The following is a 27,488-nucleotide window of genomic DNA, read 5'->3' as shown; positions in this document are numbered from 1 at the left end:
TAAGGAATGACTTATTAAAAGAAAAAAGATAGAAATGTCTGTTTATTCTGTCTAAGAAAGGATAAAGAATAGGTAATACTAGCAATTTAACATAAAGCTAGATGGAATTCGTACCCATGTGGAAAATGTCTCCCGCTCTACCTACTGAGCTACTTGCTTCAGTAAAATCATTGGCTAACCACTTGAAGCTACTAAAGGTTTTCCAATCAAATAATATTAAATTTTAGTACTTTTTAATACTCAACAGAGAATTCTTTATTACTTTATCGTTCACCACCAATATATTCACCAAATCATGAAGCATTATACTTCGCGGTCATGATCATTTTATCAGTTAAGTCTTAAAAGTACAGAACTCATTTGAGATATTCAGCTACTTTTGCCTGTATATAAATGGAAACAGCGTATCAGAAAATCTAAAGAGAAGACTACTTAAATGCGGAGGTGGTGTAGTGGTAGCACATCCGGCTTGTGGTTACAAGATTTCAGATTTGATTCCTTACTCTGCGTGTACAGTATGGCTTCCATGTCAAATCAAAAGTCTCTAATATCATTGATCTCAAGCTCTGCGTAGTCACTTTGGAACAAAATACATAATGCGAAAAAAGAAAGAAAAAAGAATTGCCACTCGCAATTGCACAACTAATGTATATTTATCATCCTAGTTATAATGTAACAGATTTTTAACATTTTTCTCGCGAATTTTATTTTCAAGAATTAAGAAAATTCAAATTTGAATTTATTTTCGTGATATTGGATTTTTTATTATAACCAAGTGTAAATGATAGTAAAGAGAAGGGGATACCTTTTCTATTGGAAAAAATCAATTTTTTTTTACAGAAATTTACTTCTTTTTTGCAGAAAAATCAAATTTATTGCGAGAATTTATTTTGGCAAATTCAACAAAAGGAAAGTAAAAGAATCCAAGAAAAGACTTGGTTGGCTGGTAGAAAACATTATCCATTGATCCAAAATTTGATCCCTTTTTACAAACTTTTCCTACCTATATATTAATCTAGCATTCGCTTCGCCATGGCTACGTTTCTAGCATAAACCTTTCCCGTAAGGTACATTATTCCAGAAGGAATTTTTCGTTTTTCACATCACACCAATATTTTTATAGACAGATGTCAACGACCACCGTAGTTAAAAAATAAATTAAAATATATTGAGAAATAAATATAATATATACAATTTAAGAATTAAGCAAGTTTAACGTTATTGTCAAACAGCGTTTCATTTGATCGTGTAATTCAAGATTGCCATCCACAGCCAAACAACGGCCTGTAAAAACAAAGAAGTCTGGTAAATAAGTGGCAAACAAGACGGCGGTGTTCAGCAAAGGCAACCTAGAACTCAACCTACCTGTTTCAACATCCTCTTTTAGTTTAAGTAGTTTGTTGGATAACTTGGTTTGCTTGATTGAAACCTTAGCCTAAAAAATTAGGAGAAACAATAATTTAAAGACTGGCCAGATGTATCACTATAGAATATCTTTCCACCATGTTTTGATTCGCTATTTCCATTCCTAGGAAATAAATTCCCTCACACATAAATCAGTTGACATCTATATTATAATACCCGTATACGTCTGTCTGTCGGTCTGTCTGTCCGTCCGTCTGTCTGTCACGCAAAATGGTAGCTTAGCTGCGCAGGTAGCGAGACGCACGCAATGCGGTATAAAAAGGACGGGCGAACCCGTGGATTTTTCCACGGGCTAACGACTAGTATATATAAAAAAAGGGTTAAACCGTAGTGCTAATATTGTCATGATTAAGCATTCCTGGGTCCATTTTGTGAATATCAAAATGCAATAAGTTGAGTGATTGACTTGAAAGTTGTTATGGGGTGCATATGCAAATGAATCAATATAAAAAAATTGACGTAATAGCTATACTTTAATTTGGGTATTTTAAAGGAGGGCGACTAGATTTGCAAGTTTTATAAAAAAAATTACCTCCTTTGCACAAATATCTTTAAGGATGAAACCCGATAGTAAATTCCGCCTACTGTGAAGTTACAATATTACCTTTTGGTTTTCGTAAAGCATCACTTGAAAGATTGAGAGGGAGATCAACTTTGTTTTAATAGAAGGTGAAGTTAAAGATTCCATCACTGCATCGATAGTAGTCTCTACAATAAGAGTCAAACAGAGTATTAGATAAGTTAACAAACACTTATCAACAAACTGCAACTTACTGATAAAAGGTTAATTTCAAAGACCGCACCCACAAGCAATAATAATACACTCTTCTCAGATCAGACACGCACTTTAAATTTGTCAAAGTTCACTTGTTAATGTTTAAAGCCGGATTCAAGACGACACTAAATTTTCCTGTTTTTTTGGACGTTGTCGCATTGACTGTTCCATAACGCAGCCATCGCAAAAACTAGGACTAGCCCGTTTTTAATGTTGTTTATCAGGTGTGTACACATGTCAAAAGTATTGGCCAGTTGTTGTTGCTGTTTGGTAATTTCGATAAATGGTCAAAAAGCTGATGAATTAGCTAGTCTGTGAAGCTAATGCTAGTTAAAAAACAAAATCGCTCAAGAACGACTAATTATTGTATTGTTGCATTCAAAGTTTAAAAACCAAAAACAAAATACTACAGTTTTTAAAACCAACTTACGATTCGATATAATATTCTGTTTGAGACGAGCAACAAACAAGAGATTTCTGATGATTAACAATGTCATATCTTTCCTGTGTTTGTTTCCCACTTTTAAAATATCAAAAAATATATTCAAGCAGCCTAGAAGAAGAAAAGAGAGTTAAACTGGAACAGGATAAACGCGAGTACCTGCGAATACACAGAAATCGCCTATTGCCTTTTGACACAAAATAATAAAAAGTCTGCTGGTACTTTAATAAAAAAGTTTCCAGCATTCATTTTCTAAAAGCAAATTTAAGGAGTATTCCAAGAGTTTTCTGGCATTTTTCATCAAAAACAGAAATTTCCATGAGAAAAAAAGACGAAAACGGACCTGACGTAAAATTCTATTGGATAAAAAAACCGGATATAGACAAAATCTGATCCAGAAAAAATGTTTTTCACAGGGTGACCACTAATAAAGTGAGAACAAAGTAAGGATATTAGGGAGAATTAAGATGACAAACTGACATTTTTAAGACTATTTTGCGGCGAACGAGAATAAAAATAAAAAATAAGGAAAAAAAGGGAGAAAACCAATTTTAGTTCTCTATCTTTAATGTTACATACTATTTTCTATGATAAGAAAATTATACATATTATACAAATATACATATGAATTATGCCCTGAAAGATAGAAAATATAGAATTTCAGGTAACAGAGAAATATGTCTTATTTCACCGGTGATGAAAAATCCATGAACACATTTCCAAAAAAGTTACGATCAAAAAATTAAGAAATAAGGAGAAATTAAGGAGAATAGCTAAAATTTCAATTTTTTAAGTATATTTAAGTACTTTTAAGGAGATTTTCTTTTTCTAAGGTTATTTAAGAAATTTAAGGAGGAGTGGTCACCCTGTTCCAAAAGTTTCTCCGTTTATGCAACTTCCATGTGTAGTAGCCACCCTGTTAACACCCCTTTTCAAAATAAAAAAATATGACTAAAAAATATAATAAAAATATATTATCTGATGATGCTTCAGTAAACAATTGAAGAGAAAATTTATATAAAAAAATTGTACCTGGTAATTTCCCAACGACAATGGCGCCATCTTGAAAATATGAAAGAGCAAGGAACAATCTCAACCAATCAGCAATTAAATTTTTGCAAATACCTCGTTGCGTTTTGTTGCCCGAAGATGTGAGATTGTACGCGTTGATGAAAAGATGAAACATGTTCGCCTGTAAATAATCATAGTAAGTAAATAAATGACAAAACAGAGACACTAGAAATAATTTTTTAAGCGAGGGAAACCCGCAAAAATTTTCTTATGAGACCACAATATCAAAGCTAACGTTCCAATAAATGAATCTCCCAGGTAAGTAAAGTTTCGACTTTGGATTGCAAACGGACATGCGTGCGCATTCTGGTAGGTAGAGAACATAAACCACTGACCACTGTTATTTGTAGTAAAAATTGTAAATCTTGGAAACAAGAGTATAGTTGGAAAATCGATTCCAGTGCTTTTGAATGTTGTGTTATATTCCATTAAAAGTCAATATACCATACATGGTCCCGACTTTTTGCGTACCACTATGCGCGCGCATAGGAAAACGTTTTTTGTAAGCGTTCGCAAGCTATCTATATATAACAGTTTTTATTAGCATTTTATTCTATCAAGTTTCCATTAAGCAGTACTTAGGAATTTTCTACAAAACCCACCCTTACTTTGTTGATAACAGCTAAGCACTGATTTAGACGGAAATAGGACATCACCACTGTGAATTACTGTTTGATACATACCTTATAAAGGATTGATCTGCTCTCCGTGACATTTAAAGTATTAGTAAGAATTTCAAAACACCATCGCAAACAGTTATCCAACTTTCCATGTACTTGAACTGCCTGGTGATGAAGTTGCATCAACATTTTGATGACGTATTGAAGAAAACAGGCTTCCTCCAAAGTTTGTCTCTCTGATGTAAGCACGCAGAGCGATGTTTGTGCTAAAAATTAAAGAAGAAAATCTGTTTGTATCACACCGCTTTGGGTAAACGCACGGAGTTCTTATAAAGCTTTCAACTATTTATTTACGTAAGGGAAGAGCTTATTTCAAGCTCGTCCTATTTTATGACACATTAATAATATGAAATCAAGTCACTGAAAATTTAAATCTCATTATTAATCTTGCTGCAAGTTTGAGTTGGTCATTTAAAAGCCACTGATTCTAATTTTCGTCAGAGAAAGGGTATACGAAAGGGAGGCGTTCATTGGATAGGGCGTACAAAACAGGGAGGCGTTGATGGAATGGGCGTATAAACAGGAAAGCGTTGATTGCGAAGGGCGTTTAAAATAGGCAGGCGTTGATTGGAAAGGGTGCATAAAACAGGGAGGCGTTTATTTTATTTCGGTAATAGCGTATAGAACAGGTAGGAGTTTATGTTTTAGAAGAAAACTAAACGGACTTTATTCCTAAGGGACTTAAAAAGTCAAAAAATTAACCATAAAATTCTTCTGATATGCAACAAGTAGAGCAAGATATATAAGCATTGAAAGAATGTTTTAATGACATAAAATTACCTACCTGTTTCACAGTTGGCTGACAATACAATTAACATTTGTAACAAGGAATGCTTCAGTGGTTCATTCAGTCCACAACATAACCAAACGTTTTGCAAGTGCTGCAAAAAACCACTGGTGACAAAACCACGCTAAAACAAAAGTCGTAAATTTCCTGAAAAATCAAACCCTGGAAATTTCACTGAAGTGTCGCATGGGCATTGTGTTCACTGCAATATCACCGCCAATTCACGCCATGCAAAGTAGTAAGAATCTAAGAAAAGGCGAAGGCTGAAAAAGCGGTTTAATTATGACGTAAAAAGGGGTCAATAAAAAAACAAACAGAAGAGATACTTGAGACACATACCTTCACTGTTTCGTTATAGACGCAAAAGTTTCTGATTAAATCCAATAATTCACCAATACCACTCAGTATATCGTGCTAAAAAAGACACACTTACCAATTGCAGCAGAACCCTATTTATTAAGAGCTGATTGTCTGGTGAAAATTAGAAAAAAGAACATTTTTGCGGAAAAAAATAAGAATAGCCAAATTATCCTTAGTCATATCAGTTTTATTTGTTATAAGGCTTTCCAAACAATTCCAGAACAAGGCTTAAAAAGTGACTTATTCAAGTGCACTTTCAGTAGCAAAAAAAACAAACAAAAAAGTGTCTGTACTGTCTTAAAATTTTGATTTCAGGACCTAAATTTAACAGCAATTTTAAAATGGTGGAAGGGAGTGTAGTGCTACTATCTTACTGCAACCATAACAACCATTAATTTTGTGGAAGGTTGTAGCTCATAACAACCTCAACAACAACTAACTACAAGCCTTACTCTTTTCTTTTTCACATTCTTTTCATCATCCAAAGAAAGCATGTTTAATTTGATCATACCATCTTTTATTTCTTCAATAACACTTTCAACGAATCCTTTCTCAAGCGCTTTCGCTTGCGATCGCTTACTTCGAGTGAACAAGCAACTCAGAGTTTTTCGTACAAGACTTTGGTTTTTGAACATATATGATTTATCATAAGCACATAACAACATATCGCTTAAAACATCCGCCATTTTAGTTCCGAGTTTAGGATACATCAATAAAGCATCACTGATACCCCTGATTGGTTGAAAATCATCTTCTATGACGTAATTGTCTATGTTGTTAGTGTTTTTTAAAGTACAAAGTATTAAGTGCAGAAATTGATTGATGGTTCTGCTTTCATACTTGCATGTGTTGGTCACTGAGATAAACGAGCCTAAAATCGAAAAAATATTTGAGTTAACGTCATAAAAATCAAGGTAGTTGGCGGTTCTATCACTAAAAAATCAACACCGCCCTCCGCCCCTCCTAAAATAAGGGTTCAATAAAAATCGGCGTGAAGTTAGCTACTAATATTATGAAATAACTTACGCTAAAATAATAACAATGATAACTTGCATATTACAGACGACAACTACAAGTGACAATACCAGTTACAGAAAATTACTCGCAGACCAATTTTTTCCAGATTCAAAAGAAGTCAAGACTGTAACGTTTATGAAGACAGTTCACTCACCACAGATGTATTGGAGGTTATTGATGGCTTCTTTGTGAAATTTCATGTCAGCAATCAAAGTCATTGCTTCATCCCACACTAGCATGAACTCTTTTTGTAACGCTATAAAGAAAGAGGTATACATCTGTTTCAGCTGAAAAAAAAAGACTAAGAATAATTTGGGCCGATTTTATTTGACATTCTGAAATAAATCCTTCCAACAACTATATAAAATTTCTAAATCCTTCATTAAAAAATGGCCTCACTCACCTGGATAAGTATACGTACACAATGTAAACAACATATATACACTCTTCATCACACCGCTCTCCTCCAACTCATTTAAAATCGACTCATCATTATGTACAACCACACGGAGCAACTTTAACATCGATATCGTAACATTGATATGTTCATGGAACGACTGATACAAAGTTTTTTCGTTAGGATGAGCAAGCAAATGTTTGGTCGACTCGATTAAAGATTTTGTTGACCAGGTGCTAAAAACCAAATATAATTTTTCTAAGGACATGGAGTGAAAACATTATGGGATGCTACAATACGATCAACAAATATGTCGATGTCACTTTGAATAACAGCACAAACATATATTCTAGCCCAATTCTCTTCCTCTAGACCTTTTATTTTTTATAAACGATTGCCTCCACCACCCCAATACTCACAAATCAACAAGAATAAACAACTTTCGCCGAGAAACATTTTTAACACTTGTGCCAGGAGGTTAAATAGACAAACCTAAGGGTATATACACTAACCCTAAATGGGAAGAAAAGTGTAATATAACAAGATGTAAAACATTTTATAGTAGAAAAAAGCATTTCACTCTCTTAGTTTTTCTCACAAACATACCAAGGCACCTCTGGTTAATCTCAACCATTTTTAAGATGCTAAGAACTCGTTGTTTTGTTCCAAATCAGTAGCTTAGGTTCACCAACCGATGTTGAGGTAAATTTAAAATGATGTATAGAATGAAAAACAATTGTGCCAGGAGGTTAAATATTTGAAATAGTTAGTTTTTACAGTTATGGTGAGGCACAGACGTTGCATGAAATTACCCCCTTCTTAAACGACGATTTATAGAAAAAACACAGCTAGAAATTATTAAAATGATTTATCTTTAACGAATTCTCAATGTGGGTAAATCAAAGATTGCGAAGCATGTGTTCCGCGCATGCGTGGGAAGGTATTTCAGTTATACAAAGTTACTTTTATGGAAGGTTCTATTAACATCAAGTTGTGAAAGGTATTAAGTTGTGAAAAGATTACCTTAAAATTTTACTGAATATTCGCTGTTCCTTCAGTTTCCTCATCACCACAACAGGACACAATGGGATTAAATGACTGACTAATTTTAAAACTGCAAACTTGAAGCGAAGCGATCCACGTTGTTGTGTTGTTGAGCGCACTGAATTATGATTGGTGCTAAGATTTAAATCAAGAAACAAAATAGCAAAATAGCAATACAAGGGTATGTAAAATGTCCTTTGCGCAAACGACATGGTCCAAACACACAACGTCACCACTTGGTTTTTCAACGCTACAACTTAACTGTCCAATAATAAGCAACTCTCTAACGATTGAATACCACTTTTCATGTAGTATTGCTATTATGTTCTAAATCCACTTAAAAATAGAAAGTTAAGGACACAAGGCTTAAAATGCTTTAATTGGACTAAATTTCAGCTTAACATCATGTTCAAATGGTTAAATCAGGATTCTAAGTTCTCCAACACTTGATGTTTCCTCCTTTAGAATATGCACCGTACTTTGAAAAACTCTTATTGTGAAAATAATAATAATTAGCTTTCGAAAATTTGAGTTTTAATTGTTGGTTAAGAGGAGACACAAAAGGTTTATGTTTGGTAACGCTGGTTAGCTCACACACAAATCCATCGTCATCTTTCTAAAAGCATATTTAAGAACAATAAAGTCCTCGGAATTATGGTGGTCCAACGGTTGGGAACGGAGGGGAGGTCTCCCTATTTTTGACAGGAAGATCTATGTGATGTTATGTGTTGTGTAATGGTACAAATAATATAGGTAATATGTTCATGTTAAAAAGTTTTGAGTGTACCTTATTTCCTGTGTTGTTGAACTACTACCAATTGAAAGATCCTTTTTGCTTGTTAAGGATACTTCGTCACTTCTATTAACTACGGCAGAGATACCACTCCCTTTTGAATCATTACTCCTAACTGACTTCCCCACAGAGGTTATTCCTGATGTAGTGTTTTCATGGGTGTGTGAAAACGAAGTTGAAGCATTGATAAGGAGAGCGGACGAATTGTTGACGTTTTTGAAATCGTTATTGAAAAAATTTCTCAACTCATTGAAAAATTCAAAATGATCCAACAGCAGGAGAAATGCATTAAGTCCACTAATCTCCGTCTAAAAGTTTAAAAACACGACTGTCAAACAAATACTAGAATTATATGTTAGAATTATAAGTTATAATCGTAAAATTATTTACTTTCGAATTGGTATCTTGCACAATCATACCAGCCCATAAGCTATCTTGTTGTTCTTCATCATAGTTCTCAATAAGATTTAATAACACCATGCATGCCTAGAAGTTACATTAACATTTTTACACTGCGGTGGAGAGTTAACATACTAAAAACTTAACTACCAAAAAGATATCTAGCATATATGCTAGAAAAAGGCGCATATTTAGAAGGGAAGGGGATTGATAAAAAGGAAGGGGCGTCTATTTTAGATACGTTTTTTGTATAAGAAATGCATAAAAGGTTTATTTCAATTAATACCAAAATAAATTGCGATAATAAAAAAGTTATGTAAACTAAGAGAAGAAATGATGGGGAACGAAATATTACGAGTTTTAATTTTTTACAGCAGAAAGTATCGTTGTTTGCCACCTTTCTACTAATAACGGTTATCACGAGCATTTAACTAAGGGAGGGGTTGATACCTTAAAGGATAGGGGTACCTATTTAAAAGTAATAAGAAATTCTAGAAATCTGTATCTACACATAAAAAGATCCCACCAACCTGTGTCCTCACAAGAAAACATTCTTTCTCATCTAATATGACGCCCAAACTTGCCGCCCACAAACCGCCCGGTAGACTTTGGAATTCATTTACAACTAACTGTCTTGAAGTTACTGCATCACTAACAAGAGCGGTGGACAACGCCCATCCACCCCATCGGATAGGGATAGATCGATCAGATAACAGCGGTACTAACCATGGCAGTTGAGATGACTGAAGAAGTGAAGTGACTTGAGATGAGTTAGAATGTTCGGTAGGATGTAATGAAGTCTGCAAAAGCTAGAGGTAAATATCTTCATGGGTTACTTTGAACCACGAAGACCCGATTTGGTTAACACAACATTCCACAGTTAAACAAAGAAACTTTTTACGACAGCAAAAAGAGGGATTCTACTCTGTAAAGCATCTATCACTTTTAGCAGCGTAGAACACAATTTGCCTTAAATAAAAATATGATGAATAAGTTACATATCGACAAATGATATTTCGAGAAATGTTTTAGAATATTACAAATTTATCTGGAAAGAGATTAAATCAATAAATTAATTCTTTAAACTTCACAAGATTGGCAGTGAAGTTTCTTATGCAGACGCTTGTAAAAAATTAATAGCCACATACAAAAATCTACCCTAGAATACAAACATAAACAAAATTACAACACAGGATTTCTATGGACCCAATGAAATATGTTCGATTTTTCCCTTGCCAGACAAATTGATGAATTCTCCATCTTCTTTAAGTACCTGGCAGACTGGCTGCTCTGTAACTTTGCTGTTTTTACGGTTGTTTAGGTACATAGTTTGGTTAATATAACGTTTGTCAATTGATTTGTTCAAATTAATCTTAGCGGTCAAGTAAGGTTAGTTTGTTTTGGTGGATTGGGTGCTTTTAAAGTCAATGTAAATGTACGAAGAGAAGACAGTGGTGAAGAAGACGAGTTGGGTTTCACTGAAAGACAACCACCATCTCCTAGAGGTTAATTTTGTTATCATTTTTCTTATTTCTCTTTTATGCTTATTAAAATTATGCTAAATTTAAGTAGAATGATCTTGTATAGAATAATGTGTTGCAATAATGTCATTGTATTGTCTCAAAGTAATAAGCTGATAATTAGTTTTATATTTCCCCCCGCTAACAAGCAGGATCCAGCACTACCTCCAAGTCAAACTCTCTTGTTTTCTATTAGGATTTTTCAATAGTAATACAGTTTTATATCAAAATGCTTAAATGCTTAGTATTTGTCCAAAGCTTACTCCACAGTAACAGATCAGTTTGATGTTCTGCCTATAAAGTTTTATCAAATTCATCAAAAACTTCAGTCTCTTGAAACAAAAGAATACAAGATTCCGACCTAGTTACTTACATTGATTCCGTTAAACATTTTGATTTCGTGTAAGAGATGACACAGACACGTCACTGATTTTTGAACAATTCCCTTTCCCATGAAAGACACAGCAGCGCTTACTCTGTCCACATGAAACGACATAAGAACCTGCGAATACATAATATGATATTTTTAAACAACAACAGACTGAAAGACTAATATTTAAGACAGTAACAGAAGTATTGGCCAGTGTTTTACCATTTATTAAAGATATGAGATGCTAAACATGAATTATACACATAAAAATAAAACCGACAAACATATTTCTTTGCCAATTTTTCTTTTTTTTCGCATTCTATATAAACGTGTGAGCTATTTCTCACGTTAAACACTGTTTAAATGTTTACAAAAGCTAAAATCTGACCTTCCATTCTATCAAGCTTACCAGAGGATTTGGATACACGATACTGCTGACTGCTCAAATAAGTTGTCATTAAAAAGACCATCCTGATAGTAACAAATTTGGATAAAAATAAATAAGAAACAGGTAGGCCTACTTGAGTGAGCCAGTTAAACATTTCAACACATATATTCTCCCCACTGATCAAATCCATGCTCCACTTTCTCCACGTTAACAAATGCACCAAACATCCTAACATAACTTCCATTAGAGGTAAATCATAATACGATTCTGAACCATCAAGAGAAAGGTCTTTATATATTGCTACTATAATGTTTCCAAGTTGAGCTGACTGACAGGACTGTGTTGATTTCCATGTCACTTGTGACAGGTTCATGTGTTCATATAGGGATGCCAAGCAACTGACCACTAATTGCTTTGTTGTTCTGTAAAAATGATAAAAGTTTTAACAGCTACTAAATATACAATCTGTTAGACCAAATTATACAATTTTTTAGACCAAATGAATTTTATGTTTGTCAAAACCTTGGCTTTTTTATTAATTGGTTATGACAACTTTACACCACTGGTATCAAATGGATTGAGGAAAAAAAATTAACCCTGGCATTATATTTAAAATTACCCTAATGTCCAGACCTTTTTATCCTAATGAATTTTATAGAAATTTTTAAAATGTCGTGTGGATGCCAAATTATCCTTTTCTTTTAAAAACGTAAAATCAAATCTAAGGCAATAGCAAACAAAACAGATTTAGAAAAACAGATTGAGCAGAATGTATTGTCCCACATTAAAAATCATACAAAAACCTAAAAAGCTATTTCATGAACCAAGCAGATACCATGAAAAATCATATTAAAGATCTTTTTATTTTACTTAAAATCTTTTTAATAAAGATGCACAAAAAACATAGCCAAAAATTTGAAAGCAATGTCAAATAGGTCCAACAACTCTTCAGTCAAAAATATATAAAATATCAAGAAATAAAGAGCACTTTCAAATTCTGACTGATGAAGAAAACACGGTGAAGAAAACACTGGAACAAACAACATGATTACCTCGCCCATTTCGTGCATTTAGTTTCCTCTACATGTTGTGAAGAATCCTTGATTAACTTTACAGTCAAATCCGATATTAAAATGTTTTGTAAAACACTTAGATCCTTATCAATGTTCATTCTAAGAGCACACTCAACAAATAAAATTGTTCTTTGAAACAGCTTGTAATCATCTTCTGTACTTGGAGGTGTTTCTAAGATCCTAAAATAATTGCAAACAAAAATTCAAGCTACAAACGACACATGACCTATGTCGTGTAGAAATTGAAGAACTCCTATTTTTAGCTTTTCAATCAATCAATTCAATTAACCATTATGACCACGTTGTGAACTGTTGCAGGAATTCCAGTCATTATTTATTATCTAGTCCTTATCCTGGGAAATATAGATGGAAATTCGTAGGCCGCAACAAAGTCTAAAAATATACATCGCATTTGCTATTTCCTGTGGCTATGAGATCGCAGACGAAGGGAGATATAATTATAGAGGTTAGGCATTGAGCAAATATTAGGACTAGAATTTTATTATCAAGCCTGCATACACTCTATTTACCAACTAGCCTGCATACGCTATCTTTTTAGCGTAGCCCTGGGTGTACATCTTCATGACCATTTTTCTTTTTATGACATTAAATGTTTAATTCCATTTAACAGAGGATAGGTTTTCAACTATCATAAACGAGGTTACAGAAAATGGGATCCTAACTTTTTGAAGGTAAAAAAGAAAAGTTTTAAAATTGATTTTGACATTTTAAATGCAAGGAAGTGCATTTAATAATTTATTTCTGGGTCGGTTGCAATCTAAAGACTATCGCTTTGGGTAAAGAGTTTGTAAAAGACAATCACTAATTTCAGTCAGCTATCAGTTTGAATTTTCCCATTCAACAATTCTACACACATTTACTATTTGCAAATTTTTATACCACAAGTTGGAGTTTCGATTCACAGACATTAAACAGACATTAAACTGCATAGAACACTATTTTCATGTTGGGTGCTATTCAGAAGGGATCGGTTGGGGCTTCCATTAACACCCCAATACACAATTATAGGCACACAGACACACAGAAAATTCAATTCAGAAGCGTGTATACCTTTTGATGAATCCATTTTCACAAGTATCAGTAAAAGCTTTAAGAATGCCAATAGTGTTTTCGCTTTTTCTATCCGCAATTATCAGCAGTAACAATTGAAATTGACCAATAGATGACATAGCAGAAAAGTGGTCACCAGCGTGCATAAGATTGTGGTTAACTGTTTCAATGATATTACTGAAGTTATTTCGTTCAATTTTTTCTCTCTCTTCTATGGTGATCTGAAACTGCGGTCTAAACAGAAACAAGATATGATCACAGCACATATAAACAGTTCTTGCGATTGGCGCTAAGAAATTGGTAGAATTTGTAGCATAATTTTAACTCCAGCCACTTGTATGCGTTAGCAGAATATGTAACATGCTATACCAATGTTCACAATTGGACAAAATCCTGCCTATGTTTTTAGAACATATCCAACTCCTTCTTCCAGCCACTTTTACAAGTTAGCAGAATACAACACAAGAAAAACATCTCCTTTGCAAAAGAAAATTTACGAACGAAAGAATTAGGACATTCATTATTAAAAAAGGGTATTGTGGAGTCCTGGTAGACAAAAAAAAAACAAACATCTAAAACAATACACACTTTACCATTTTAAATTCCTACAGTATAACAGGGTAGTCATGGAAATTTTGAAAAAGAATTCAATGACTTTTTCACAATCTTTATAAAAATATTCCATGACCTCAAATGGTGTAAAAATATTTTTCAATGATTATTAAATAGAAATACTTGAGATTGCAATGTTGATGCAGGTCAAGAAAACTGATGACAAAAAACAACTACAAAAAACGGAATAAATAGCTAAACGCAAATAGACTGTATAGATAGACTTTCAATGTTTACGTTTTTACAGTATTCTTAAGCATGCGCGGAAAAAATAAGAAAAATCGACAGGAAAAAAACGCAGACCCTAGGTGAAGAAAGTTAAATTATAGTTAAAACTTTTGTACTATGGCTTTTAGCATCTTCTCGCTGATATATGATCTAAATCTAAACCACATGCAAGCTATATATTCTAATTTCAAGGTCAAAAGATGCCTCTAACTGAAAATAAAGTTTGGAATGGACTAGTCCACGACTTACCGCCTGCATTATTTTCCCTGTCGATTTGCGCAAGAGGTCTGGGGATTATAAACAACACGTGTCATGATGAAAGTCGTCTATAAAGACATCACACTGCCACACAAACAAAGATTTGTCATATTCATACCGACTTTAATGTCTTTTCTACATGCGCATAAACATGAAAAATTGCAAGAAAATATTCTTAAAGACAATTTTAAGTATAGTATTCAGCTCAAGTGAAAGCCCATTCACACAAATAATAAAGATGTTTCTATTTTACACTAGAAAGAATAAAATAATCTCACCTGCACATATGTTTTCTGTCGTCAGATTTCATCCAATCACATTGTAGTAAACATGATTCTTTTATAAAACTGAGCATTTGTTTTGACTGCAACATCTCTTGCAAGTCATGGGTGTCTTCATTAGAGCTTTTACATGCATCCAACGCTTGAAATTTAATAGGAAACTTATAACTAAAAGAAACATCACAAAAAAGATGTTAACTTGATGCAAATATTTTGATAATGCTGATACAATTTTTTATATAAAAACGTTTTTTGACCTGAGCCTCAATTTCCTTAGCAAAATGTCTAAATATAGGTTAAATTTTTCTATTTTCTCTTTTCTTTATAAACAACTACAATATTTTATCGACAGTTGTAAATAACATTATAGTTATGTATTTTATTTGAGACATCTTTTATTTTTAAAACTTTGTGTTGTATTTTTGATTTAGTAACTGTAGGTCTCCAAACATTGGATATTAACTGAGGGTGGGGATTTTCTATAACCTTGTTAATATTTCAAGGTATTTGGGGCTCATTTTCTTATAAAAAAAATTCTTATGAAGAAAAAACGTGTATTTTTGTGTTTAATTCTCATTTAGTATTACGTACCTATCGAGAATAGACGTTGGTAGAAAAAACTCTTCCTTTGACATGTTATTGGACACAATAACATCATCAAAGAGAAGGTACACCAGAATAACACTGACTTCATAACACATATCGTTATTCTTGCAAAACAGAAGACCAACTTGGAATAAGTCCAAAAAGACATCTTGCTGGAGTGCGTGTATATGTCGTATGGAGGCTTGGTGGTGAATAAGGTGCTTTAACATCCGCAGCAATGACAATATATACTTCTCATCCACATTCTAAAAAGTAAAAGATTGTCTCGTGATATACTTGAATCTACTGAGCTAAGGAAATAGTATTTCGGCAGCATTATTTTTTATATCGAAAACCTCCTTAACTTCGTCTATCATTTTACAACTTATTAAAAAATTATCAACAACAACTCATCAAAAAGTAAAAAAAATTAAGTTTATAACATTTTAAACAAGAATTACTTTTTCCACTGGTTAAAGTTTTTTTTGTAAGGTTTGCAGAAAACGATTGTTTGTTTATAGTTCAGGATGTCCACCTTTTGACAAGCCTAAAAATTATTGACTTTTTAATTCAATCCTGAGCAACCACCAACTTTTTTCATAGTTAACACTCATAAAATATTGTATGGTTTTTCTCCAAAAAAAAGTTTGATTGATGACAATAGTGAAATGACATTCAAGAAGTTTTAAAAATCAGAAGGCAGAATTTCTTAGAAGAGTCACTGAATTTTTTGTGAAATTACTACATTTCCTGAGTGAATCAATTTTGACCATTCTTGTCTAATTTTTCCAATTACAATACCTTCTGTTTCCCTTCTTTTTTTTCGAGACAAAAAGAACTGGTGAGAAAAACTCACAAAAGTATATAAAAACAATTAAGTGAGAACCACTACTCACAGATTCATTCCATATACCATCTACACCAAAAATATGTTCACGTAATTCCTCTAAAATCCAATTGTAACTTTCTTGTGTGCCAACAGCTTTTTGAAGTCGACGATCTGAAATTCAAATTTAAGAGGTGTTATCCATTTAAAGGCTTTGCTATGAAATATGCTGCAGGGATTGTTAAATCTTCAGATATTGACTTGCAGAGAGCAACATTGGTGACTATATTTTCATTATTTTGTGGACCAATACGTCACTAAGAAAGTCACTTTACAACAGATAAAAAAATTAATTGAGGTAAAAAACGATTGATCATTTTCAAATTTTGAAAATTTTTTGCTGATTTTCCCAAATTTTTTGAGTTTTCTCAACAACATTTTAACGTTATATCTGGCTGTGATATTATTATGCACATTGTGTATGATGCGCTTGTTAAACAAGACTGAATATAAGACACGAGAGTGACGAAAATAAAATGAAACGTGCAGCATTTTACAGGATGGTTTGTTATATAAAAATTGTATATGTAAAAAAAAAATATTCTTTATATTTTATGGACTTTTTTTTGATGCCTTAAATATTCCAAAAAAAAAATTACATACCTTGAAAAAGTATAGACAATTGCTCTGCAGCTGAATAGCGTAAATTACAATCTACCAATCGATCAGAAAGCAATTCCCATAATTTCTGAATATTCTCTACTGCTATATCACCAAATAATGTGGGTTCATTCGTGACACCAACTAGATACTTTGAGTTGAATACAAACAAGTCTTCAAATGTTGATTTGTTATTATTTTGGTTATACCTAAACACTTTATTCTTTTCTTTGTCTCGATCTGTGATATAAGTTAACGATAATACAAAGCCAGTGCTTCGGATTTTTACTTTCTTTGAAAACAACAATCTAAAACATGCTTTTGTTCGTTCCAACTCAGTTAATCCATTGATACTTCCGTCTACACTCATTATAGTTTGTGGAAATTTAATAAACGAGAATAGAGATTGATCAAATGCATTGTCTTTATTACCCAAACATCCTTGAAGGTGTGGAAGGAATGATGGTAGATTATTTGTTACTATTTTCCAGTACTTTGTTGACATATTTAATCTGCTTGTTAAAATAGACACAATGATGTTTTTTGAAATATTGGATATCTAAACAGAAAATGTTTTCTTAATTATTTTGTGCCACTACAGTGGTATTTGCAAGTTTTAGGAAAATCACAGTATTTGGGCAATTTTTTGACATTGCACTGACTGATGAATGCTGCATAGCCGGTAGTTTGTGAAAGTTTTGCTTAGATACATGCGTAGGCCGGGTTACCAGCATTTAAAATGCGTTAGTCAAATTTTCTGCGAAGTCTGCATTGTGGAGCATTCAATGGGAAGGCCCGTAAAGGGCTAGAAAATCAGGACAACAGGGCATGCTGACATCAGCAAAATTAGTATATCTTGAGAGTTTGGATCTAACCAGATAACCCAAGATCCGAACTCCTAAATTCGTTGCGAACATTGATAAGTGAAGTTTGACAAGCTAAAGTTATGTGCATCAAATATGGAATGGGGTAAATGATTGCTTATCGGTACTATCTTCAAAATGAGACCTTCATTCCAATCATACTTCAAACAAGATTGTAGAATATGACTTATTGTTACTTTGGTTGCTGACGTGCTTTTGTTTATAATATTAAAAAATTGTAAGCAAAAAAATGTTGTTTTCTGTAAAAAAACTTGCTTCTCATACATTGTGTCAATAGCTGTTCACATTTTTTGTTTATAGTGGTCCCACTATTTTTTTTCTTTTTTCAATTCGCTTGTGCACGATTTCCACACAATTTTACTTTTTTCTTGATTTTAATGCTAAGTTGTATGGAAATTTTGCAAAACTTTGTTACCTTCTTTCTATACAGGACACCTTGGTTTTTTTTCTTGATTTCCGTATAGCTTAAAATTCATAAAAATTTTATATGTATTATATATTAATAAATTTTCATTTGTATTTTTAATTAATAGGGAAAAGAACCATATTTTTGTATGGAGCCCAATTCGATGATAAATAAATAAATTTTCCTGTGCTTTATATAAACTGCGTTTCTCCTATTACAGGCACTAATATGAAAGTGTGTTTAGTCTTGCTCTTATCACAAAAAGCTGTTACTACCTCCTATCTTCAACTTTCATTGTACCAGGGCCCATTTTATCCACATCTGTGTGAAAAAATGTACATACCTTTACATTTTTATGAAAAATCCCCTTATGTATAATTGGTTGGAGAATTTTTTTGTGCAGCAAAAGTAATGCAGATTGATGTTTTGTTGATAGAGGCTCTGACACCAGTGACGATGAAAAACACAGCTAAAAACGAATGTTGTAAACTTAATGGAATCATGAATTTCTAGCAAACTATGTACCCCAAAATAAGTACAAACACCTACATAACATTTTAATTAAGTTAATACACTTTTATTACTGTATTCTACTTATTTCTAACAATTCCAACATGGTAATTTTATAAACAAATTTTTCAAAGACATCAGTTCCAACATTAAATTCTACATCTATTCTTATGTGGAGTATTTAGTGAAAAGGACTTTATAGGCAGGGCTTCAAAAATTCAAAATCTTGATACACATCTTTTTGTGTATAATATTATTGCTTGCCTTGGTGCACAAATATGTACTTTATTCTTGTGCACTTTAAAATTTCATACATATATGCTTGTACAGCATTCATACACACCGCTATGTCTCAATATCAGTTAATTCATATTTGTAATAAAACGTACAGTCTGTTTTGAAAATCCAGGAACATTTAATTGCAAGTTTAAATAAAATAAAAAACCGACCTTCAACTTGTTCGAACAACTCTTATAAACACCTTCTTTTACACCATCACTCCTGTGTCGCAGTATCTTCAATAGCAACTTTTTCCATTTGTTTTTCGTTGTGACATCTCTGAGATATTTCTCACAACATAAGTTGATTACATCATCAATAAATTGCTGATTGCAATGAAAATCAAGATACACAATAATATCTTGACAAGTTTTAAGCTGCTCGCTGTCTGATCCGATGCCCTATAAAAGTTACTCAGGAAAAACATTAAGATATATTGACTTTTAGTACAGTCTTATTCTTAAAACATTTACCAGTTTTGTTTTTCTTCTTAACAAAATCAACAAATTACAGTTCTGCTATATATCCAGGATTTTTGTAAACATTAAAATGTGATTTTGAAAGATTTTACTATTTTTACCGGCATGCCCAAAAACCTAAATCCCAATGTATACAAAACAACAACAAAATTAAAAAGTATTCAACAATTTCCACTTTTTTTACGATCCTCCTACTGCTGTTACACTTCAAGTGCATATATATTCAACATCCTGATTTGTGAATAGTTTGCATGTTGTCACTGCAATAAATATTGCACAATCTAATAATCATCGACTTACACAAAAAAAGGAGAACAATGTTGAATTCTTTTAAAATTTTGTTGTTTTACATGCATAGATGGAGCCCAATCTTCTTGACATTGTAGATTTTTTAGTTTAATAATTTTCTTATTTCTCAATAGTTGATAAATGGAGCCCAAGCTTCTTGGCATTATGGATTATTTAGTTACATAATTTTCTCCTTTTCTCAAATAGTTGATAATAACCATTACCACAGGTTTGCATAGAACTTCTATACTGTACTAAAAACAAGCTATGGTATCAATGAAACTCACTTGAAAAAACGCATCCAGATTTTTAACACTCTTCACAACATCTAAAGCTTTCACATAACTTCCGTAGAACGTTTCATCTGCTAACAAAAGATACTTTTCTAGCGATGCTTTCATATTCTCCAGTGTTGATATAAATGACACTTTTGTGACAACAAATTGAAAGAACAGAACTAGTTTATCCGTTAGGACTTCATACACCTTATAGAAAGAAATAAGAAAATGTTTAAAAGCCTAGTAATTCAACATACAGTTTGTCATTTATTTATATGGAAATTAATTGATTGCTTAATCAAGTATGCACTACTTGGTTACGCAATACATGAAGTACAGGACTTTAAAATTCTGGTATGGTTTTTAATCAATTCACAAAATGTTTTGGGACCAAGGAGCATGTACCTCGTAAATCGAAGAGAGTGGATTTTTAAAAACATATCGTTTAAAGACAAGAGTGTACAAACCTAATTAAAGTTGATCTTTGAAATAAACAAAAAATGTAGCAAATAATTAAGCTAACAACGCAGGTGAACTTTCACACACTTAATTTTTTTCAGAAAAAAGGAAGATAATCTCAACACTCACTCTGTGATCTGGAACAGTGGCGTCTAGAAGATTCAATACCACTTGACAGACAATAACAGCTTTTAACGTTGTTTGGGGACCAACAGGTGTTTCGTTCATAAACTGACTGACTACATCGTCAAATTTGTGTAGCACTGACATTAAATTGTAGATCTAAAATCATGTATTTTTAAGTTAGAATGTTACACCTGTGAAAAAATTGCCTTTAATTATTCTTAGCTATATCAATCTAGCTATCTCTCAGAATTGAACAATTATGCAATTTTCATACGTTCTCTTTTTAAACTTTTTTTAAACTTTCTCTTGTCAATTAAACAAGTTCCCTTCCTGAAAAAAGTCTTAAGCTTCAACAATAAATAGCAAGCACTTGAGCTAAACTAGTTACACACATAAAATGCTTATTGATTGACTTACCGAGAGAACGTATTAAAAATGGATATGTCGCAGGTCTTGTCGTTTTTCTTTCAATATAACAGTTGATAATCAGGTTTACAAAGAAAACGCAAATTTTAATTCCCAGAAGGAAATTAAAGTCATTTGAAAAAGCTTTACTGGACACATTTTACAATTCAGCCCGATTCAACACCTTACTGAACTAATCGTCAAGCATGGTTAATTGATTATTCCTGTTATTTGAGATGGGACAAAATAAGATCAGCATGATATGAAATTTAGATTGACAACTTACATTATCTTCACAGCAGGTACATAAATTTTATCTTTTATATTTTTTTGATTATGTGCATAGCTGAACAGTTGATTCGAGTAGATTTAAATTTAGTTGTTGGACACATAAAGTCAACAACCAAATCAACAAAGAAAAAAACCCAAAGAGAACTAAGGGTTAATTATTATAGCAAAAAAATGCTGTGGGTGTGAATTATTGAAGTACAAATTCAAATTTGTCAATTTCACAAAACAAAAACAACATTGTCTCCACTATGTCTGCCAATGTATTTTTCTAATATTTTATGTTATATTATTGTAAAGTCCAATCATGCATCAACCCCTGGTAGTTGATACGTAAAAACAGATTAATGTACAGAAGGTGAATGGAATCCGAGATAATATATAAGTAATGTAGAACATATGTGGTAGAGCTCAAAAAGTTGCTTAACAAGTTTTAAATTTTTATAAAAGCTTTTTTTCGTTTTAAAGGAATTTATATTTAAAGATTTTGACCTTAATTATTTTGCAGAAATTGTCATAATGTTATAATTCTTGACCTGCAAAAGGGTGTAAATATGAACTTTGCTAATAAGAGTCACACAAAGAAAATAGAAAACACCAAAAAAAGTTTCAAAATGGCACAAGTTTACTTTTACCAGGCTATTACCTTGTTTAAGTAGGCGTAAACCAACTCTTTTGTTTGCTGTCTCCTGGTAAAGTTTGGATTTATATTTTTTTGCAGGACAAAAATAGAAAATCCTGACATTTTCTGTGGGGCCAAAATGACCTCTTAATTGACGCAGAATAATAAAATAAGACTTGCTATATTTTATTTTTATTTTTACAACATCAACATAAATTAACCTCATATATATCACCTTGGATTCCCTTTAAAACACAGCATCATACTCTTCAAATTTAAGCACACATACCATTTTTTTATCCTCCTTCAAGGAGCTATCCCATTTGTCCTGTAAATGACCCAGCTGAAGTAATCTCATTATACTAATGTGCAACATGACAACATTAGAAAACTGAAAATTTTCGTCCACATATAACTGAAGCAGATCAATTGTTGTATGAAGGATCTGTAGAAGGAAATCTGTTAGATAAAGTTGAGCTTGAACCAATGCATTTGTTATTAGACTACTTTCCAAGTCGTCATCATCATCTAAAAAAAGTTTATGCAATGAAGTGTAAGAAGAACTTATGCCAATTATTTATTTTTATTATTACTTATTACTTATGACAGATGACCCCGAAAATTTGAATAATTACCACAAAAGAATATTGTAAAGAGAGCGATGAGTATATTTTTTTAAAAAACATCTTTTTTAACGAAGATAATTTATCCATACCCTTTTGCCCATCAATATCTGTAACACTCGTCCCTTCTGTTGTTTGGAGACGACTGGTTGACTTACTGCTCAGACTGGAAGATTCTGTTGGGTTGGTGGAAACGCTTAGTGATTGGATATCTTCTGGAGCTGTATGAATAAAATATGCCATTAAACATGGGTGGCAAATATTTTAGTAAGCAAAAAATATAATTTTTTAAAACACATGCACAAAATTTTGCAATTAAGATGGTAAAGCCTGCCTTTCAAAATACACCTTCATTGAATCACGCTTCGCAACTTTGAGTCTGAAATTAAAATTTTGGCCTTAGCAATTGAGGATGAAATAAAAAATATAAAAATAGAGTTTCTTATAAAAAATAATGTGTAATGCTCTCAATTTAATACTAAATCTTTAATATTTCGCCAGTTAACTTACCAGACAAGCCCTAAATTCTGAGCCAAAAATAAATTTTAATAAAAATATGAAAAAAAATCCCAAACAAAACAAAAACAATATATTTTAAGTAAAAGCAAAATACTTTGTTGAGGCAGCCACAGGTCTTGGTTTTGTTGTTGAAGTAAACGTTTCTGTAGCTTGGTACAAAGCACATATAAACATGTAAGAATATGCTCTACAACATCCAGTCTTTTGCCTTTATACAGTGCCAGTACTGAGAAAAGTGTCTAAAAACGAATCTTCATGTTTTCACATTGAAATCAACGCCACTGCACATAATCCAAAATGCTCAAAATACTTCAACATAATAAATTTTGGTACAGAGCAAAATGTAATGTCAATAAAACTCCTCTTGAATAATTTTTATAAAAACGATTTTTATAGCTTTCATGCTTTAAAAAGAGAGAATTTTTGTATTGACCTTCTTTTCTGGCAAAACTCTTCCAAAGATCAAAGTCACGCCCACTATATAAAAAAGATATCCCCATAAATGGAGAAGAGAAGTCCAGCTTTAAGAAGCAATAGAGCAATAAAATTTGCAAAAATGAACTAGCATTTACATAATAATTTTAAATGATTTCAGGTAGAAAATAATACTTCAAGAAAGAATAGTCCATATATTTAACCAATAAAATTAAACGTGTTGGTAGTTCACTGGACATATTTACCAAAGCAAATTTTCCCCCTTAGGCAGGATTACCACTAAAGAATGGCATGGATCAGATCGGATCATAATTTTGTGATATCTGGAATCTCATTAGTTGATAAATTTTCTGTTCTGGCCAAACTGACAATTGAAATCATTTCAACTTTTCTTGCAGACAGGAAATATTTTATAAAGAACAAAGAATAATTATAGTCAATCAAACTAAAGCATTTTTCTTGTTCCAATTCAAGACGTTTTGTTCTTGAGTGTAAGTTCAACTTCACCCTTGTCATTTTGACATGATAAAATTTAAAGCATTCCATAAAAATACCTTTACTATGTTAGGTCTTTGAATAAAAACTTCTGCTGGAAAGTCATGGAGAAGGACAGCTTTTAAAAATGTACATGATTGAATAATCAAATCAAAAGATGAACTTTGTAGACGATTGTCTGTTACAGCTAAAATTTGTCGATCACCTGATGTTAGCGAGATCCATGGAAACGTTAGATCATTAGGAGATACTATGAGAAAGTAAACAAGAAAACTGCAACTTGTTCATTTGTGTGAGATGCAACACTAACATGTTTGAGCCTCCTGTAATTTTTTCTGTTTTCAAATAAATAGAAGTACGAAATGATCATACTGAACTGAAACGACAACCAAATGTTTCTAAACTTTCAACAAACCTTGTATATCACCCAAACGTTGATTGGGCATCTCAATAACAACTAGTTTATGGTGACTAGTCATGACTGATTCGTTATCACTTTCGTTGTATGTTGTTGACTTAGCAGAGTCATAACTGTCTATTATTTTCTGATATTTATCATAATCAAAACCTAAACAGAAGATCGATTTATTCACTAAGGTTATATAGAGAATATAGAGAATATCCCTTCATTATTGCTAGTTCTCTCAAAATCACAGAGCTCCTATGGTAAATGGCGTAGCCTTCTTTTACCTGGTACAGCCACTTCAGTGGCGATTTCATTTGGACCTCCATCTTCTTCCTCATCTTCCAAATGACTATGCAGAAGAAATAAGTTATTGAGGATTTCATCAACACTGCCAATGTGAGATTCGTTGCCATGTAGATCTTTTCGAAATTGTGTAAAATATTCCACACCACCTAACTGGATCAGGGTTTTGCTAGCAAATGGAAACTATAACACAAATGTGACAATTAGAACTTACTTAACCATAAGTGATAGATTTCTAAGATGTACATGAAGCTTTTTACAGAAGAGTAAAATATTCCCTTCTTACGGTTGCTATATTAATATCCGTGGGTATTAAAGTGTAAGCACAAAAATAGGTTTTAAATTACCATAGTAAAAAATATTCTTTAAGTGCTTCAAGGGCTTTCGTGAGCAGAAAGTCTTGTGAGAGACTGTGTTTTTGCAAATTTTACTAGATTAAAAGATGCTTACTGAACAAAGGAAAAAATGAAAAAAATCTCGCAAGTCGAGAATTATATGTAACATTTTATCCAGCTTGAACCTAATGTTGTCTTTTAACAACATAAAAGAACCGTTACATCATAAATAGGATTACCCTGGGTAAACCTTTTTTAGATACCTTTGATAAGATGGTCAAGAGATCTAAAATATACACAACATCATCTGGATCATTATGAATATTTTGCAGTAAATGAGTAAACAATTCACGTTGATGTATCAAATCTTCATATTGGACGAGGTCATTGCGAAGTTTCGAAAGAAGGCTTTGTAAGGATCGTCTTCGTATTTCTGATAATTCATGTCCTAAAAAATTAAGCAAACATTACATATAAATAATACAAGTGTAAAAGAATATTCAGGGTTCGAATTAGCAGATCGCAATTTGCGAATTAGTTGCCGTCTTAGCCAATCATTCTAAATGGTAAAGTTGCAAATTCTATTTCTTTATCAATCATTTGTTTCTCCTATATGACAGTTGTTACAACAAAATAACCACCACCAAGGAACAATTGCAAAGAGGTTTTCTTCTCCACAGTCAGCAAATCTTTGCTAACCGAATTTATATTTCTAATTCGAACAACCCTGCTATTACATATACACTGTTGTACACATTCTCTTCATCATATAGTTTCTTACCAGTATCAAAGGATAAAAATATTAAACACTTCAATTTGTCCTTTCTTTTAACAATTACCCTTATTACGGGTCCTAACAATACAAAGAAATACCTGCAAAAGAACCCCCCTCAACTAAATGTAACCAAACGTTGATATAGTTTACAGAGATCAATAAAAGCAAGCAACACCCTACAGCTTACCAATTTTGTTTCCCAAATTTCTTGATAGTAAAATGACAGTTTGTCAAATAAAGTTACAACTTATTAAGACAATTTTCGGTGCTATTTATTATTATAATATAGTAATACAGTGTGTAATGCCAAAAGTGACTGTTTTTTCGTCTAAAGTAAAGTAAAAAATTTATAATTACGGAATCATGGCTCAACAAATTTCCTAAAGAACATTTTCCACTTTGTTGACATAGCAAAACTTTAAACTCTGATATCTTTGTGCTCATCAAACAACATGATTTTATACAATATTTTGGTCTGAGTTTCAAACTGTACACAAAAGTGGCAATGAGCTAACAAATTTCTCGAAGTCATTTTTCTTTGCGTAACAGTTGCTGACGTCATGAAGCCATTTAGTTATTATAAGATACACGTGTGAGCAATGCTGTGATATTTGTACCGCAAATGAGTTTAACCCTATTTTGTTTCGTCATAGAACAAAATTTTAACAGGCCTTCATAAATAAAGAATTTATATACACAAATTTTTTGCATGCTATACAATTTGATAGGCATGTTTGTACACAACATCTTCCTGTTGTACTGGTTTTATAAATAAATTTTCTAATTTTGAGATACGTGTTTCGCATATCAAGTACATAAATCAGAAAAAGCAATCGTGAATTAATATTATTGTTATACCTTGTCACATGCACATTGAGTACATACTCGTCACTGTGCAAACAATTCACAAAGGCCTGTTAAACTTGCTGGGTTTTTTTGTTGAAAGAAGTAATAATTACCAAGTTTTCCAATCAGTCTTTTAAGTTCCAATGCACCATTTCTTTCATCCATTCTACAACATTTGTTTTGAAATTAGCTTCATTGTAAATGAACTATTGAAAGATTGAAACACAGAGATTTAGAAAAACAAACTTACTTGTGATATGTACAAATAATAGTTATGGTTACTAGGCTAAAATTGTTTTGCTGCGTGGTCTAGTTTAACAAAAAAACATATTTGGAATCTATTGTACATGAAAACATGAAAACAATTTTACAAAAACGTTTCATGGCATTTCTTGGAAGAATCTTCCTTTTTTCAATGGGTGATACACGATTAAGAAACTTAATGTTAAAATCTGCAAATTACCGATACGGATATATTAGCTGATTAAATTCTTGGATAAAAGTTTATTCTGCAGCCACATTTTTTCACGCAGAATAAAGAGAAATTTTGTCGAATATGGTTCCGGTAATCTCCTGTGCTAATTTTGTTTTTTAATTCCATATTTTTTTTTTGATTTCGCAGTGATAGTTTTGCTGCATTAAAGCACATCAAACAAAATACTGAT

At 32.3% G+C, this 27,488-nt stretch overlaps 1 protein-coding gene across 1 annotated transcript; it reads right to left on the bottom strand.

Moving 5' to 3' along the window:
• Positions 1-1,146: 1,146 nt before the first annotated feature.
• LOC130614557 (rotatin-like) lies at positions 1,147-27,060 on the bottom strand. The gene is made up of 35 exons (XM_057435981.1): positions 26,937-27,060; positions 25,466-25,650; positions 24,849-25,050; positions 24,574-24,726; positions 24,218-24,408; positions 23,323-23,467; positions 22,802-22,930; positions 22,376-22,614; positions 20,775-20,927; positions 20,196-20,393; positions 19,312-19,542; positions 18,696-18,821; positions 17,066-17,621; positions 16,473-16,576; positions 15,583-15,842; positions 14,989-15,159; positions 13,613-13,846; positions 12,521-12,721; positions 11,602-11,890; positions 11,084-11,212; positions 9,721-9,999; positions 9,182-9,277; positions 8,786-9,099; positions 7,978-8,133; positions 6,961-7,190; positions 6,712-6,813; positions 5,993-6,411; positions 5,520-5,594; positions 5,178-5,304; positions 4,397-4,599; positions 3,675-3,834; positions 2,631-2,753; positions 2,030-2,133; positions 1,366-1,435; positions 1,147-1,284 (listed from the first exon to the last, which is right to left on the bottom strand). Exons 1-35 carry the CDS (start codon positions 26,986-26,988, stop codon positions 1,196-1,198), a joined length of 6,495 nt encoding a protein of 2,164 aa, XP_057291964.1. The 5' UTR covers positions 26,989-27,060; the 3' UTR covers positions 1,147-1,195.
• Between the last annotated feature and the right edge of the window lie 428 nt (positions 27,061-27,488).

The sequence above is a fragment of the Hydractinia symbiolongicarpus genome, chromosome 11, assembly GCF_029227915.1.
Source record: "Hydractinia symbiolongicarpus strain clone_291-10 chromosome 11, HSymV2.1, whole genome shotgun sequence".
Taxonomy (NCBI): domain Eukaryota; kingdom Metazoa; phylum Cnidaria; class Hydrozoa; order Anthoathecata; family Hydractiniidae; genus Hydractinia; species Hydractinia symbiolongicarpus.
Note: the sequence above shows the minus strand (reverse complement) of the source record. Positions and strands in the feature narration are given on the sequence as shown.

Coding starts and splice junctions, on each gene's coding strand:
- LOC130614557 (XM_057435981.1), bottom strand. CDS start 26,988: ATGGATGAAAGAAATGGTGCATTGGAACTTAAAAGACTGATTGGAAAA. Junction 24,409..24,573: donor ACGTTTGGGTGATATACAAG/GTTTGTTGAAAG, acceptor ACTTTCTCATAG/TATCTCCTAATGATCTAACG. Junction 4,600..5,177: donor GTCAGCCAACTGTGAAACAG/GTAGGTAATTTT, acceptor TTTAATTTTTAG/CACAAACATCGCTCTGCGTG.